The sequence below is a fragment of the Hyposmocoma kahamanoa genome, unplaced genomic scaffold, assembly GCF_003589595.1.
Source record: "Hyposmocoma kahamanoa isolate Upper Pololo Valley unplaced genomic scaffold, ASM358959v1 63, whole genome shotgun sequence".
NCBI lineage: Eukaryota > Metazoa > Arthropoda > Insecta > Lepidoptera > Cosmopterigidae > Hyposmocoma > Hyposmocoma kahamanoa.
The window spans coordinates 17,412,632-17,428,586 of record NW_020653851.1 but is presented as its reverse complement, the minus strand read 5'-3'; the positions used below and the strand labels follow the sequence as shown (position 1 = coordinate 17,428,586).

Below are 15,955 nucleotides of genomic sequence, written 5' to 3'. Positions count from 1 at the left end.
CTGCGCCTGGTGGTAAGCGACACGCCTGTCCATAACAGTTGCAATGCCACTCAAAGCTTTAAATCGCAAAGATCTTAGGGGCACTGCTACTGCGCCCGACACCCTGTGACATAAGTTAACAAGTTCCATGTGCCTGTAATTGCCAGCACCCTTGCCCTTCAAAAAAAATTCAAAATGGCCTATGTTCAGCAGTGGACGTCTTCCGGCTGACATGGTATGGTAGCTGTAAATGTACTAACTGACTGATTTCTCATAGATGACTACGACTAAAAAGTCGTTGTAAAAACTAAATACAAAGACACAACGCAAGCACTTAGAAAAATTCGTGAGGTGTGCTGGTTCGTTCCGTGGCTTAGTTGGTATAGCGTCTGCCACGGCAAGCTAGAAGACGTCTCGGTTCGAATCCGGGCGGATCGAAGGAATTTTTTCTGAGTGTTCGATCTTTGTATTAATAATTATAACAAGCTAGAGGAGTAATTTCACAAGAAATATTGAATATCAATTCAATAAAAATTTAAAATACAGTGAATAGCGACATCTCTCGCCAGGACTGGTAGCTGTAAAGGTACTAACTGAGTGATAAATCTTTCATAGATTTCTCATAGATGGCGCGATGACTAAAAAGTCGTTGAAAAAACCAAATACAAAGACATGACCCAAGCACATAGAAAAATTCGTGAGGTCCACTGGTTCATTCCGTGGCTTAGTTGGTATAGCGTCTGGCACGGTAAGCTAGAAGACGTCGGTTCGAATCCGGCCGGATCGAAGGAATTTTTTCTGAGTGTTCGATCTTTGTATTAATAATGATAGTTATTTGTAGTTATACTTTCCTTCTGTCATAAAAATTTGTTATTTTAAGTGGTTCAATATAATAATTATTATAGTTTTAGTTTTAGTGGATCCTATGCAAATAAGTGGTCATGGAAGTGAATAAAGTTTTTATCTATCTATCCATCTATAAATATAAGGAAAACAAACATAGTAAAGTAAACCTGCATGTCGATGGTTCACAAACTAAATGCAATGAAATACAATGGATCGATGATGTTTGATTTCAAACAGAATGTGAAATTTCAAGTTGAGAGTTATTCTTTTCACTTATGTACAATAATTATAATGAAAGAAAGAAAGATATAAACATAGACATTAGTAGCAGTAGAGGTACTTGTAAAAAGAGTTCGTCCAGGGAAGTACTACTACCTTACCTATATTGCAATTATGATAATGTTCCTTAATATACTAAAATCTAGGTCCTATGGTAGTTGAATCTCGATAAAGTGCCAGCGGAATGGCAGTGATAGCATTAATTCATTCAATCACTTACGGTCGATATTGTTAAAACTACCATGGAAATTACTATTCACATTTTCATTTTTATCTCGTCTAAATAGCAATTTATCTTCTATATATTTTTTTAATTCGATTAAACGTCCTGACATACCTATGTGGTTAATATGAACGTTGTTTTCATAATTAATTTATTAATTCTGCAGCGTTCCTATAAATATGTACATAAGTAAACAAAGTTAAACAATAAAATATATACAATTTTGTTTCAGTGTCCTGTACGTCCAAGACAGCTTAGATGGCGAGCCGCGTGTGTTTCTAGATCCTAACACTTTATCAGAAGACGGCACGATCGCACTGTCGGGCAGTCGATTCACTGAAGATGGGTCCACTTTTGCCTACGGGCTATCGGCCAGTGGGTCAGACTGGATCACGATACATTTGAAGGATGTTGCTACAGGTAACTTTGACGGAATTTTAATTGTCGAGATATATGGTGAAGTGCTATAATATTTATTTATTGGTTCACTGAGACTTATAGGGTGTACACTTTTGTTCGAATATCGCCTTTAGTGTAATGGAACAAAATCCGTCAGTGTGTAGCTACAATAAATTAAATGTGGAGGAGATCGTATCGTAAGAGAACAACAACAATATAAAAATAGAAAACTAAAAACTTAAAAATACAAAGTAATTAAATATACGAGAATAAGGATGTCGGGCAGAGCAAGAAAAAAATTATTATTCGCATTAGATTGATTCGGCCGCACGCTTAATTAAGATTGTAGCGACTGCTCGCTAAAGAAATTTGCAAATAAACAAATGTGTTACAAATGTTCAGTTTAGAATTGTTAATGTAATAATCTCAGTACAGAGTACTAAAAAAACCGACCTCAAAAGTACGTGGAATTACGTCTATTTGCTAAGTTTTATTGAAATATCCTTAAATTCACCACTATACAGGACTTGACACTGGAGATAATAAAAATCAGTTTTCACTACTCAAGGTATATGAAGAGAGAAACGCCTTGAATTGGAGAAATAGCAAAATTAACCATTAAAATAATTAATCCTTAGTAAAATTTAGGCGCTATTTATAAAAATGAATCTTCATGCGTGAACAGCCACACTTAGAGGTGGATGATTTTCTTCAAAATGAAATGGGACCACTATGGAAGTACCCCCTTTCCAACACAAAGAGAATCATGAAAATCGGTTCACAAATACCGGAGTTATCGCGTAACATACATACAACAAAAAAACATACAGTCGAATTGAGAACCTCCTCCTTTTTTGAAGTCGGTTAAAAAAGTGGAATGTTTTGCTCTATAACAATACACAAATAATAATATTAATCAAGTAATAAACTATAAAATTCTTTACAGGAAAAGATTACCCCGAAATTTTAGAGAAAGTCAAATTTGCGTCGATGTCGTGGACGAAAGACAACAAAGGCTTGTTTTATTCTGTAAGTACACACTTCATCATACGATACGGGATGGTCAACGTATATGAAATTTCCCTTTCGGCGGTTTAGGGCCGCAATGAGAAATGACCACAATTAAAAATGAATTGACCACTTCTTGAATTGACCGCTTCTTCAAATGACCATTTCTTGAAATTCATTATAAGTAGATTATATTGATTGACTTGTAACTTGTAAACTTAATGAGCTCAGTGGCCTAAAGGTTTGAGCTGTGAGTGCTAGATGAGGTCCTGGGTTCAATTCCCAATAAAAAGAAATTTTATACGCATTGATGACAAAATGGGTATGCTATGATAACGTTCATAGGTAAATGAACTTCCTCAATTCTGATCACTGATAATGAGAGTAAATTTCTATTTCACACGAATTCATCGGAATTCGAGAGAAAAAATCGAAATCAACCCCGTAAGTCCACCAGGACTTCCGGGGTTGTTTTCGATCCTTATTATGCGGTACTGTAAACGCGTTAAATCGTATAAAATATCTACGCTGGTATTGATTTTTTTTTTAAATAAAATATGCGGCAGTTGCGGTGCCACCCAAAGCGTTAAATCGCAAAGATCTAAGGGGCACTGCCGTCGCATCCATCTCTCTGAGGCTTAAGTTGACAAGTCCCATGTGCTTGTAATTTCACCAGCACCCTTACCCTTCAAAACCGTTACTGCTTGGCGGCAGAAATAGGCAACGTGGCAGTACTTCCCTTGACGAACTCTTTTTCACTTAATTTTCGCATCCTCCCACTGTATAAAATAAATGAAATCTATATCGCAAGTGCAAGTACAGTCACAGATACCACCACCAAAATATAACCGACAAGTGTTTAGTCTCTTTACGAGGCATCCTCAATAGCAAATTTTACTTCCATTTTTAATAACCTCACTTCTGCAAAGTAACCCCTGAATCTATTAACTAAGTAAACTAATCAGTTTCAGATACCGCTAATAAAAATTTAATCTTAGGCAACTTTTTATTCTTATCCAGAGATACCCCGAGCAAACTGGTAAGGCGGATGGGTCAGAGACTGAGCTAAATCGCGACCAGAAGCTTTGTTACCACCGACTCAATACGCCACAGGCCGATGACGTCATCGTCGTCGAGTTCCCCGAAGAGCCTCTTTGGAGGATGTAAGTGATTCATGCCTGGATTTAGCGTTAGCAGGAAATCGCCACAAATTTCTGCCGTCCGCCAACTCAAACCACTTAAGTCACAAAATATTTTTTGAGATATCATAAAAATTATGGTTTTTTTTATATTCATATTCATTTATTCCCTTCAGACAACACAGTCCACAACATTACACCTTTAGTTACATTATTATTATTATTATTTTGATAATTATACAGTTTTTTATGATATCCAGTTTTAAATATTGAAAGTGTTTGATGATATTCCAGCTATGCACCCTTAGGGTTAGTTCCGATAAGGTGAACACGTTAACTAATGTTAACTGTTTTTAAACAGAATTTTGTGCTCTATGTTTTGCTATTTAAAATGGTTGTCAAATAACTGATTAGTTAGTGGACGGCAGATTGGACACTAAATAAAAACATAAAAATGTCTATATATATATATATATATATAATATCAAGTGACGGGACGAACAAGTCGTTCTCCTGATGGTAAGCTACACGCCTGTCCTATAACAGTTGCAGTGCCACTCAGAGCTTTAAATCGCAACGATCGATCTGAGAAGCACTGCCACTGCGCCCGTCACCCTGAGACATAAGTTGACAAGTCTCATGTGCCTGTTCATCAGCACCCTTACACTTCAAAACCAGAACACAGTCATGAAGAAATAGATGAGGTGGCAGTACTTGCCTGGACGAACTCTTTCAAAAGGAGCTGTACTGATATATATTACATCCTATATCATTTTTTAATGAAAATATTAGACCTTCACTTTTAGTCGGAGCCTTCTCAAAAAAATTTGATGATTATTGATTAATTCCAAAAACACGTGTCAAGTGTTTGTTCAAAGTGTTGGGTCACTTTCGGATGCATAACATTTGAGCCACCTTCCGTTTTCAGTAATAAATGGCCAACGTTTAAAAAATGTTTGATTGATGAAAAGTGTAAAGATAAAAAAAATTCTAAGTAGTCGATATGAACAAAAACTAGCAATTTTGTAACTGGTATACTAAACGTCATTTCCATTATGTCTTTGTTGAAAATTTGAATTTATAAAACCGGTAGATCTTTTTCTTTAATTAGTATATACTAGGCCTTTAAAAATAAAAATGTAAAGTGACTCGAATTATATGTCCGATAGTATTTTTTTCTTCTTTTTTTTATACTAACATGCTGTTTCGTTATTGACAGTTATAACAATACCAACATGCTGACAATGGTGGACAGACGCGCGTATGTTTGCCTCTACGACGTAGACATTTGTTGTACATGTACACTTTGAACAAACATAGTAAAAAAAATTTAATAGTTAATTTGATTAGTATTCATTGTAAATTAGTACTTGGGTATTTAGTGGTACCGGAAATGTTGGGTAGATTTTTTGTTTTCTGAAGCATCCAATGGCCTTGACTGTGCCAACAAAGGTAAAGATGTGCTCAAGTTTTCTACCTCGTAATATAAGCAAAATCGGGTAGAATTATATACTATATTTGTACGTAGACTCTATGAATGATGAAGAAAGTATTTAATTTTTTTTCATTCAAATGATGACTATTGGATGCTGTAGGTACACATACATAGTTCAAACATATTTTCTTTTCAGTTAGAACGTTTTTTAAACTAATTTTTGACACGTTCGTAAATAAAAATTCCAGTGGCGCAGAAGTGACTGACTGCGGCAAGTACCTCATAGTTTCCCCAGTGAAAGACTGTCGCGACAACTTGCTGTTCTTCGCGGAGCTGAGCGACAAGAAAGAGATCACCGGCAAGCTGCCTCTCACACAGATCGTGCATAAATTCGAGGCTGACTACGAGGTACGCCCAATTTAAATGTCACCCATAAATGAAGAAGACTTAAGATTTTGTTTTTACTTTGGAGAAATGTTTCTCTCACTTATGGAGTATACAACCAGAAATAGAGCGAAGTAAGGGCCATCCATCCCCGGCAACTCATTAGACAAATGGGCCTCACTTCATTTTTAAATATCAACTCTCGTTTGCGCTGAAATAGTACAACGCCAACAACTGACCTGTGTGTACGTCCCCGTATATTCCAAAAATATTCTGTATTTATTGTAATAAAGATAATATCTCTAACAATGGGCTGCTGTTCCGTTCCGTGGTGTGAGAAAAACACATTTCATCGGTAATTTAATATTCAATGTGTCATTTTTCAATTTTCTTCCATTATAGCAAAGATCAAGTTGAACTGGTCGTTTTGAAGTTAAGCAATTGACGACACCCGTCAATTGTTTCGAATTCGGACTGGCCAATCGGAGCGCAGTTGCACCGTAATGATTTGGCAGAATAGTTATCAAACAAATTAAATGACATTTCGTCTCTATTGGTGCGAACGATATAAATCAGTCAATTCTTTCGTCACTACATTAATGGATAAATTATTCATAAGTAGATTATGTTACTCGCATTGTTTTTAATTGTATTGTGGTATTACGCAAAAGTCATAGATTTTCGTTTAAAAATTAGTGGGTTCGCACACGACGTGGCTTGTAACATAATGGTGAGGCCGGGTGGCGACCAACATGACACACGAAACAGTTTTGACTTAGCTGCCATGATCGACACGTGATAGACGTGACGAAAGACGCGCGGCGATTGTCGCACTTGTTTCCGCGATCGCGGTCATTTAAACTTGGCCAAAATTTTTCTACATTCACTCGGCCGGGGATCGAACCCGGGACCTCGGAGATGACGACATCATGAAAACCATTCGATCACAGAGGTCGTCAAAATATGATACAGTATATGTCACTGTTTTATGTACATACAGTAAGCATCATTATCAGAGCATTTTGTTGTTTTCAGTATGTAACAAACGAAGGCTCAGTATGTCTATTCCGCACGAATAAAAATGCGCCCAACTACAGGTTGATCAAGATCGACCTTAACAACCATGCTGAGGAGAATTGGGAAACCCTTATACCGGTAAGACTCCATTATATTACTGACATATGGAAAGCTGAAATTGCGGAATCAAACAAAACACGCTTCGAAATTATTGTAATAGCACTTTATAACTTACGCCACCGTACTCTATTTACCCAGTATACACGGTACACTAATGCATGCCGTCTCTTTCATACAACGCGCTGATATTACTTTGTTAGTGGTTATCCGTTAAACTCAGTTCTATACTTTCCATTTTTAAAAATATGTCAAAAGATATAGCTTGTGTAATGTCCAAGTATAAGCATATGAGGCTAGTATCTTTTCTGTTATTGAGACGAAACAATTAAATTCATTTACTGGCCTTGTAAAAAATGTTATATTTGGCAAGACACACTAGTATAAAAAATACATTACTAAAATTTTATTAAATAAAAAACAATCAAAATTAATTAATTGAACATGCAACAATGAAAATAATATAACATTAAAATACAAACAAAATAATAAAATTTAGTCGATAAGTGAAAAATTAATTATTATAAAACTCCCTGGAATAATCATAAAATAAATCTTCAAGCAGTAGTAATGTTCATACAACTGCCATATAGGATTTAACTTTTACGTTATTTTCTTTCTCTTCAATAGTTTTGCGAGTAGTTAGTTACACAGTGCATATGTCTGGCAATAGTTAACATATTTTTGTTTTCTCAGGAACATTCCAGCGATGTTCTCGACTGGACTTCTGCCGTAGACAATGACAAATTAGTCATACATTACATCAGAGATGTTAAGGTAAGAAAATATTAATTCATTTCACTTTAATAGCCAATAAAATTAGAATATATTTATTTGTTCGTATTGCCATTCCACTGTTAAGCAACCAGATACTCTATTTTAATAATGAAATAATATAAGATAGAACTCAAGTTTTAACTGCCTCCGTGACAGAATGGTTACCATGCTGGATTACCACTCATCGCGTTCAATTCCCGGGCGTAATATTTGTATGGTCTACATTTATTTCTCTCGTGATTCTGGGTGTAATTTGTGGTTATCTATGTGTGTATCCATGACACCCGCGATACAGGGTTTCCTAGTGCGGAGCTATGAGTGTGTGCGCGCATTAATTAAGGGTAAGCGTTGTGTAAAGGTCACACTATATTAAACATGTATAATAAATACGGCTCGATCCGTAGCTTAGTTGGCAAGAGCGGTAGCCACGTCATGGCAACAGACGCTGGTTTGTTCGGTCGGAAGGAGGGCGATTTCCTTTGTGTTTAATAGTAAATAACAAACTAGTGGAGTATTTTCACAAAAAATAAATTAATTTCATGATAGCATTGAACCAGTAACTCAACAAATAACGAGATCGTAACTTTGGAAAAAGTCAAAATTCCGTCTTACATCTAGATGGTGCTGGTCAATAGCCTCCAGATAGTACATATTATATAAATGACCGTGGATATCAATTAATTCCTCTTTAATATGAAATATAAGAAGTCAATTATTTTTTCCTTTTAATATTGTTCAAATATTGAACATAAGTTTAAATTATTTTCTGAACTTCAAATATGCGTGTCAATAGATGGCATTGTGTGTTACAAACTAAATTATAAATTAACGCTTCCTAATCTAGGTAGATGGCGCTAATCGTCATCTGCACGACGCGACGTCGTACCGTGTTTAAGGCTCTTCACACAGACACGATATCGTATCGTGTTTATGTGTAAGAGCCCTAACTCAGGTTAATGTATAAAACATCGTAACAGATAGTCGAGGGAATTTTCGGACTCGGCAATTTATTCCGATATAAGCTAAAACGCAAACCGCCACTGCTCATGTTTTCTCTATCATCTTTTAATGTGTCTGTCGTTCTAAATATACTTAGAGCCATATTGTTATAGATGTAATTTATCTATGCCATCCGTAGTACAAGTAAGTATGTTTAACTTAGTGTATGACAAAAACTAGTTTTCCCTTACTGTTTTAAACAGTTTTAAATACTTTCTTCACAGAGTGTCCTTCAACTGCACAGTCTAAAAACCGGCGAACTCATCCAAACATTTGACCTGGACGTGGGTTCGATAGTTGGCTTCTCCGGCAAGAGACAACAGAGCGAGATCTTCTACCACTTCATGTCCTTCCTCACCCCAGGGATCATTTACCATGTCGACTTTAAGAAGCAGCCTTTCGAGCCAACGGTATGTGCTACGCGTTAAAAAAAAATCACTATTTGACAAACCTTAAGGTGCTCGAATATCCTTTGTTACTAACCGACTAGACAGGGCGTCTCACGGCTATGGGACACGGAGGGAAATTACCCTAATTACTGTAGATAGGATATGTTGCTTCATAACGACATTACTTTTAGTAAAATGTGTATAATACCGCATACAGACTTAAAAAGTGGTTTGCTTCATATGGGAACAAACAGACCAAATGTGAAATAAAAAAATAAACTATATATTAATGATGCTATCGAAAGGGTCAATTATAAGGATTAATTCCTTATATCGGTACCTCCAATGAACACTACGCCAACTTAATTTTTGGACCTGTTCTGTTTTTATATCTTTTTTTTAACAGAATTCGTTAAAATATATTTTTGTTTTTTTTTTGAATTTTGTTTTTGTTTCTTTATTGTTTTTCACTAAATTCGGGGAGCGTAATATTAGTAAATAAATATGACTGTTTACAAAAATAACAGAAAATGACAATAAAGCGCCAACTTTATTTTCATTTTCTGTTACTTTTGTAAACAGTAGTTTCGTTGGAGGTATGTAATATGTAACATAGTATTTCAATGACCTATCTATTAACTGCCTCTGTGGCCGAACGGTTACCATGTCGGACTGCCACGCAGAGGTCCCAGGTTCGATTCCCGAGCCGGGAGAAATATTTGTATGGCCTACATTTATTTCTCTCTTCGAGTTTGGGTGTAATTTGTGGTTGTCTGTGTGTCCATGGCACCCGCGACTTAGGCTTTACCCAGTGCGGGGCTATGTTGAGTGTGTGCGTTATTATTATTAATTACCAACGACCGAATGTAAACAAAGGCGCCTGGTCGCAACGATAGTGCCAGCGACCAAAAGTAAACAAAAGCGGTCATGCCGACTGCGGTCAATAACCGAGTAATACCAAGGTAATCAGGACAACTTCGGCTAGCGACCGATGTGGAAACAAAGGAGTAGAACAACTGCCTCCAACAACCAAAAGCAAACAAAGGCAGTCGGCTATAGCAGATTTTTCGCCGAATTGGCGAACGGTCAAGTGTAACCGGATCTTGAAAAAGCTCTGGGGTTGATTCACGTAGTCAAACCGTTACGATATCGTAGCGATTTAGTCGTTGAACTGCTTTTTCCTATTCACGTGTGACAGTGAATGGCAACGAGTCCAATTTTAAAGTCGATCGATGCAAATGTCGTTAAAGCGTATTCTGGTATATGAATTGAACTTAAATTGACTCTAAACGACAAGTCATAGGTATTCTGTTAAAATTTTGACAGTTGTTTCAATTGCTTGCGACGACTAAATGTCAAATTTCACAATCCAAGATGTCGTTCATTATTCGTTACGTTTCGATTCTACTCATATGAACGTTCGTTCAAGTGACACGTGAATACCCATTTTGGATAGTACTTCGATCGAATGACTATGTAACTTCAACGATATTTCGATTGCTTGAACTTACGTGAATCGCACTACTGATCATGGATTATGTGAATCGAAATTACGCTATGCTCATAAGTTCCACAAAAAAATGTAGTTAGTCGTTTTACTAGGACAATGATTATCTACTATCTAAGATTTCATATCCAAATTATAAGTTGACTAACTCCAATAATATTGTTTACAGATACACAATAAACTTCAGCGAAATGCAAGTTGAACAATCTAGTAATTGTAACCTTGATGTAGAATCGTAATCGAATTCGTTAATAATTTGTCGTTTAAAGATGTATTGTTTAGAGGGAGAACATTACATATTGTGTAGAATAACATAAAGATACTTATGTCACATCTTTTAAATTGTTTATAGATTATTTGATAAGACAGTGTAGTCAATCATTGGTAGAACGTAGTCAAGACTTAGGCTTCACAGTTAACATTAAATTCAATTTTGTGCCACTTACTATACGATTCAAATTCAAACTCAACAACTATAATATAAGATTATAATTAAAATGGTATGATAATTACACTATTTAATTATTTTCAGGTATTCAGAGAAGTAAAAGTGAAGGATTTCGACGCATCAAAATATGTGGCTAAACAGGTGTTCTACGCTAGCAAAGACGGCACTAAAGTTCCTATGTTCATCGTTTCGAAAAAGGTGATTTTTAAATTTATCGTTTTACTACCATGATATTCATTTTTTTTTTTTTGTGAAAATTATACTCCACTAGTTATTATTGTTGATACAAACATCGTACAACAAATAAAATTTCTTTCGATCTGATTGGACGCGTCTGTTGCAACACCTGGCAGAAATACGTAATGTGGCAGTATTTCTTTGGACGAACTGTTTCACAAGAAGCTCTACAGCTAAAATTTTTTTTATGAAACTGCCTTGTTGTGATATTATAAACTTTTTGAAGTTATCGGTATTAGCGTTGTAAGTTATCAAGAGTCGATACTATCTCGAATTCAAATTTTTTCCTTACGCTTCATTTTGCTTGAGTCGTGCGGTAGACACTGGCTTTATTTCAGAATTTATGTTTTACTAACGAAATTAAACCCATTTGAAAAATGTATACCGTATGCTATACGGTTCTATTTAGTTCAGTTTATATTAAAAAAAAATTGGTATATGTAAAGTACCTATTGAATCCAGCTGTTTTCTTGCAATTTCAAGGTAAGTTTGGGTTTTTTCTATATCGTGAAAATGTTTTAGGAACCGTGTTTTCACACCGTATAGTAAGCAGTGTATATCATAGGCATACACATAGGGCGTTAAAATCGTACACAGAGCGTCATTCACGCTTTAGTCTTCGTTTGTTCGACTGACAGTGAAGCAAAATTAGACAGTACTGCGATGATATTACAATTTAAATTCAACGTTTTAGCTTTTTCATATTTCTTTACATGTCACTACGTTTAAATAGGTTGACTTGGGACATTTTTTTCGTGGTTTTTGTATTAGACCCGTCGTCCATTTATTTGTAAGTCAACGGTGTATATTCTCTATTTTATTTTGATATATTTTTTCCAAAGCGACTGATTCAACACTTTCACTGTTATGACTTTCACTGTTATGTGGAATCAACCAAAGCCATTTGAGGTTGTATAAACACTTAAAGACAGATATGGCTTGTGGTATAGCGCATGAATTTTATTAATATTTTTGTTTATTTTCAGGGTCTGCCTCGCGACGGGTCGCACCCGGCACTCATCTACGGCTATGGCGGATTCAACATTAATATCCAGCCGAGTTTCAGTGTTACGCGACTCGTCTTCATGCAGCACTTCAATGGCGTTGTCGCCATACCGAATATTAGGGGTGGAGGGTGTGTTATTACATACTATTCTATTTCGCGATTAGCACTGTTAGTGTAAATAACGTATGGTTAATCTTCCGTTACATTTTAAAATTTATCTCGAACTCGTAATTGTATATTTGTAAGGTCTATTTCTGTGTAAAGACTACATTTTTTTGTACAAAAATAAGTGCGCTTTTGACCTCCATCTCACTTGATGGAAAGTGGCGATGAGGTTGACGATGTAGCTGCACACCTATACACTCTCGCCTTGAAAAGGTCCAAGTTATAGTGTACATAAATATAAACTTGCATTGACCCTAAAATAATAATAAATTTATTCATAAAACTTCGTTACAAAGTGTAAAAAGTGCATAATAAAAAGTACAGCAAATATCGGTAAATAAAATAGCTGGGATTTAAGAAAAGAAAACTTTTGCTTTTATATACACCAGCAACTTTCCAGTGTCATAGAGGGCCAATAAGTTCCCTACGCGTCGCAATATCAGTAAATTTTAAAAGACTATGAGCAAAATGCTGACGCTCTATGAGTGTGAAATCAGTGAATATTCTGAAATTACTTAAAAAAGACTGACCAATATTACAACACAACTTTTAACTTTACAGGGAATATGGGGAACGGTGGCACAACGCTGGTCGTCTACTCAACAAACAGAACGTGTTTGACGACTTCCAAGCGGCCGCGGAATATCTCATAGCAGAGAAATACACCAAGCCCTCGCTCATTACAATTCAAGGAGGGTCCAACGGAGGTTTGCTGGTGGCGGCTTGTATAAATCAGCGGCCAGATTTGTATGGAGCTGCTATAGTGCAGGTCGGGTGAGTGGTAATTTCATTTTTGTTTTAAACCGTTAGTTACATCTTTATCAACATTTTAAGAGTTTTTTTACCCTACCACAAGCTTCATTGGCAACTTAATTAATTACAATATTAATTAACATTAAAAGTACAATTTCTTCAGGCAATAATTGATATTGACTGGGCCTCGCCCCAAAAAATACCTAGTTAAAGAACGCTCATACTCCTTCGTCAAGTCGAAATTTAAGGTTTTTTTTTATGTAGACTTAAGTATAGCACTTTTCTGTTTGCAGCGTGTTAGATATGCTAAGGTTCCAAAAGTTCACCATCGGGCACGCGTGGGTATCAGACTACGGCAGCTCCGATAACGAGACGCAGTTCCAGTATCTGCTTCGATACTCTCCACTACACAATATTCACACACCTGATAATGGTAAATTTTAGATTTTATCAGCCTAAAAATTCTGGAAGGATGTGAAAGAAAACAATATTACTCGATTACCGTTAATGTTAGTATTTCATGTAATTATACATGTTTCGAAACCTATGAAAACCTTACTATAGTCCGTTTTTTTCCATGACAGGGTAAAATAACAGACCATTGCGCAAAAGTGTTGCCCACTAAGAGCAGCTAGTGATTGCAGTCGATATATTTGACTGTAATTATCAATTGTCGATTGAATATCGATAACGGTTATACAATAAATAGGCGAACTCCATCACTTACTAAATAAATTTGTAAAATACTACAAATATAATGAAAGTTGTACTTACCCCGAAATATAACTCGGAACAGTCGACTTTCCTTTAGAGCTCAGAATAATATACCTGTTTCAATGTTTGATGTTTTCGTCGCTACTTATACCTACTGTCGTTTTTACGCGGATGTTTTATCTATTAAAGGATAATCTACTATGGATAAATAATTTGCATTAGAACAAGAATGTGCGTCTGTACTCCAAGAATTGATTTCGATACTAGGGGGCCAACTGTAAAAAATAAGATATTAATCATTAGAATGGCATAACATTCACCATTCATATTTTTTACAAAATTTTATCTTTCACAATACATCGACAGAACTGTCTACAACAACTATTAAGAATTTTACGAAAACTGGCCAACCCGCAAACGTATTTTACTCAAGTCTTTTAAAAAAGTAAACTCGAAGGTCGACACGAACCAATATAAATGTATATACACTGTATTGCATTTTCTCATCATGCCCAGGGCGATCAGAGTACCCAGCGACACTAGTGCTAACAGCAGATCACGACGACCGCGTGGTGCCTTTACATTCGCTCAAGTTTGTGGCGGCCATCCAGCACGCTGTGCGCAATTCCCCGCAGCAACGTCCACTGCTCGCTAGAATAGACACTAAGGCGGGCCACGGTGGCGGAAAACCCACCGCCAAGATCGTGAGTAAACACGTTTTCTTGCACAAGCTACGATACAGCTAGTACTATTGCGTATGAACCTGTATGTAAATCATCTACATTGCTTTGTTTACATTGCTTACATTAATTGTTTTTTTTTAAATTTAATTTGTTGTCGTTATTAACGACTTACAAACGGAATAAGAAATATGAAAAAAGAAGTAACAAAAATCTAGTAATAATTAGCATTATAGTGACTCTTGTTTCGCATTTATTTTTAAAATAAAAAAAATACATATTTCTTTTTCAGATTGACGAGCACACAGACATCTTGTGCTTCATGACACAGTCGCTTGGCCTCAAATATGAGAAATGAAACGCCAACTAGTATTAAAAGTTAAATGCAAGGCGAAGTGATTGTGCAATGTGTGTTTATTTCTTGCAAACTAAAACTTACGCAAGAATTCTATAGAAGGAACGTTAACGGATCAAAGATATAAACTGTATTAAAAAAAATGTACAAAATCTTCCAATGTTTATTGAATACAGGAGGTGCAAAAATTAACGGTGCATCCAAAATGTACGAATATTACCGCTCCGCAGTTGTATACCTCGTGTCTTAAAGAGACTGGTGATATTGTTACGCATTGCTACTTATTTTTTTATTGAATAAACTTTTGTTTTTATTACTGTATTCTTTGTTATGAAGATGAAAGTCATATTCTCGAAAGATGTAGAATTCGAATGTGCAAAGGTAAAAGAAACGACGGATGGATTTGTGCGAAAGAGATGTATATGAAAGGTGAGCCAGAGGGTGTATTCCGCGAATTCTATCAAATTTAAAAATGTACGTACCTAAATTGGACGTAGTTAAACAAAAAGGATCCAATGCACATCCAGTCACTTTCAAGATATGGCAGTTTGAAGTTTAAAAGTGTTTCTCACTCTTGTTTTATTTTTAAAACTTATAATGTCACGTAACTTCAGAGATATCTATTTATGTTTATATGTTGGATTTCTTTGCTGATCGAATAGGTGACCATTTAGGAACCGTTTGGAACATATAACTCATTTTTTGATAATTTTGTGGATTGGATCCTTTTTGCTTAACTACGTCTAATTGTACTATTTAGTACCTATGCTTAAAAAAAATTGTACCTCCTTGGGTAAACGCCAACTCGACTTGTTCATTAGTTCTGAGAAATAAAACAAATTTTATCACAGTCCGAATAGCGGGTGTATCTTAACGAATCCTAACAAATTTGGTACGAAAGTGAACGAGGTGACACTGACAAATGGAATAAGTTATAGACAAGAACCATGCCCGTTTTGGACCAGGATAATGGAAATTTATATGCATCTTGAAGTTGAATTATCAATCAAAATATTATTTTCATTCATATAACCGATATAAGTTGGAAAAAAAGAGATGATTTTAAAGGAGCAACTGTATAATGAAAATGAAAAATCCC

At 35.7% G+C, this 15,955-nt stretch overlaps 1 protein-coding gene across 3 annotated transcripts in view; it reads left to right on the top strand.

Moving 5' to 3' along the window:
- The window catches only part of LOC113229986 (prolyl endopeptidase), a 43,634-nt gene extending 28,526 nt beyond the window's left edge, over positions 1 to 15,108 (top strand). For 2 of the 3 annotated variants that reach the window (XM_026463693.1, XM_026463690.1), the window contains 14 exons: positions 1,560 to 1,747; positions 2,673 to 2,755; positions 3,755 to 3,897; positions 5,557 to 5,716; positions 6,728 to 6,847; positions 7,523 to 7,603; positions 8,827 to 9,012; positions 10,668 to 10,691; positions 11,031 to 11,144; positions 12,170 to 12,318; positions 12,916 to 13,128; positions 13,401 to 13,540; positions 14,338 to 14,525; positions 14,794 to 15,108. In XM_026463693.1, the coding sequence (XP_026319478.1) occupies positions 1,560 to 1,747; positions 2,673 to 2,755; positions 3,755 to 3,897; positions 5,557 to 5,716; positions 6,728 to 6,847; positions 7,523 to 7,603; positions 8,827 to 9,012; positions 10,668 to 10,691; positions 11,031 to 11,144; positions 12,170 to 12,318; positions 12,916 to 13,128; positions 13,401 to 13,540; positions 14,338 to 14,525; positions 14,794 to 14,859 (1,855 nt within the window). In that variant the 3' untranslated portion in view covers positions 14,860 to 15,108. The remainder of the gene's footprint in view (positions 1 to 1,559; positions 1,748 to 2,672; positions 2,756 to 3,754; positions 3,898 to 5,556; positions 5,717 to 6,727; positions 6,848 to 7,522; positions 7,604 to 8,826; positions 9,013 to 10,667; positions 10,692 to 11,030; positions 11,145 to 12,169; positions 12,319 to 12,915; positions 13,129 to 13,400; positions 13,541 to 14,337; positions 14,526 to 14,793) is intronic. The other variant, XM_026463692.1, reaches the window with a different exon arrangement.
- Positions 15,109 to 15,955: the final 847 nt, after the last annotated feature.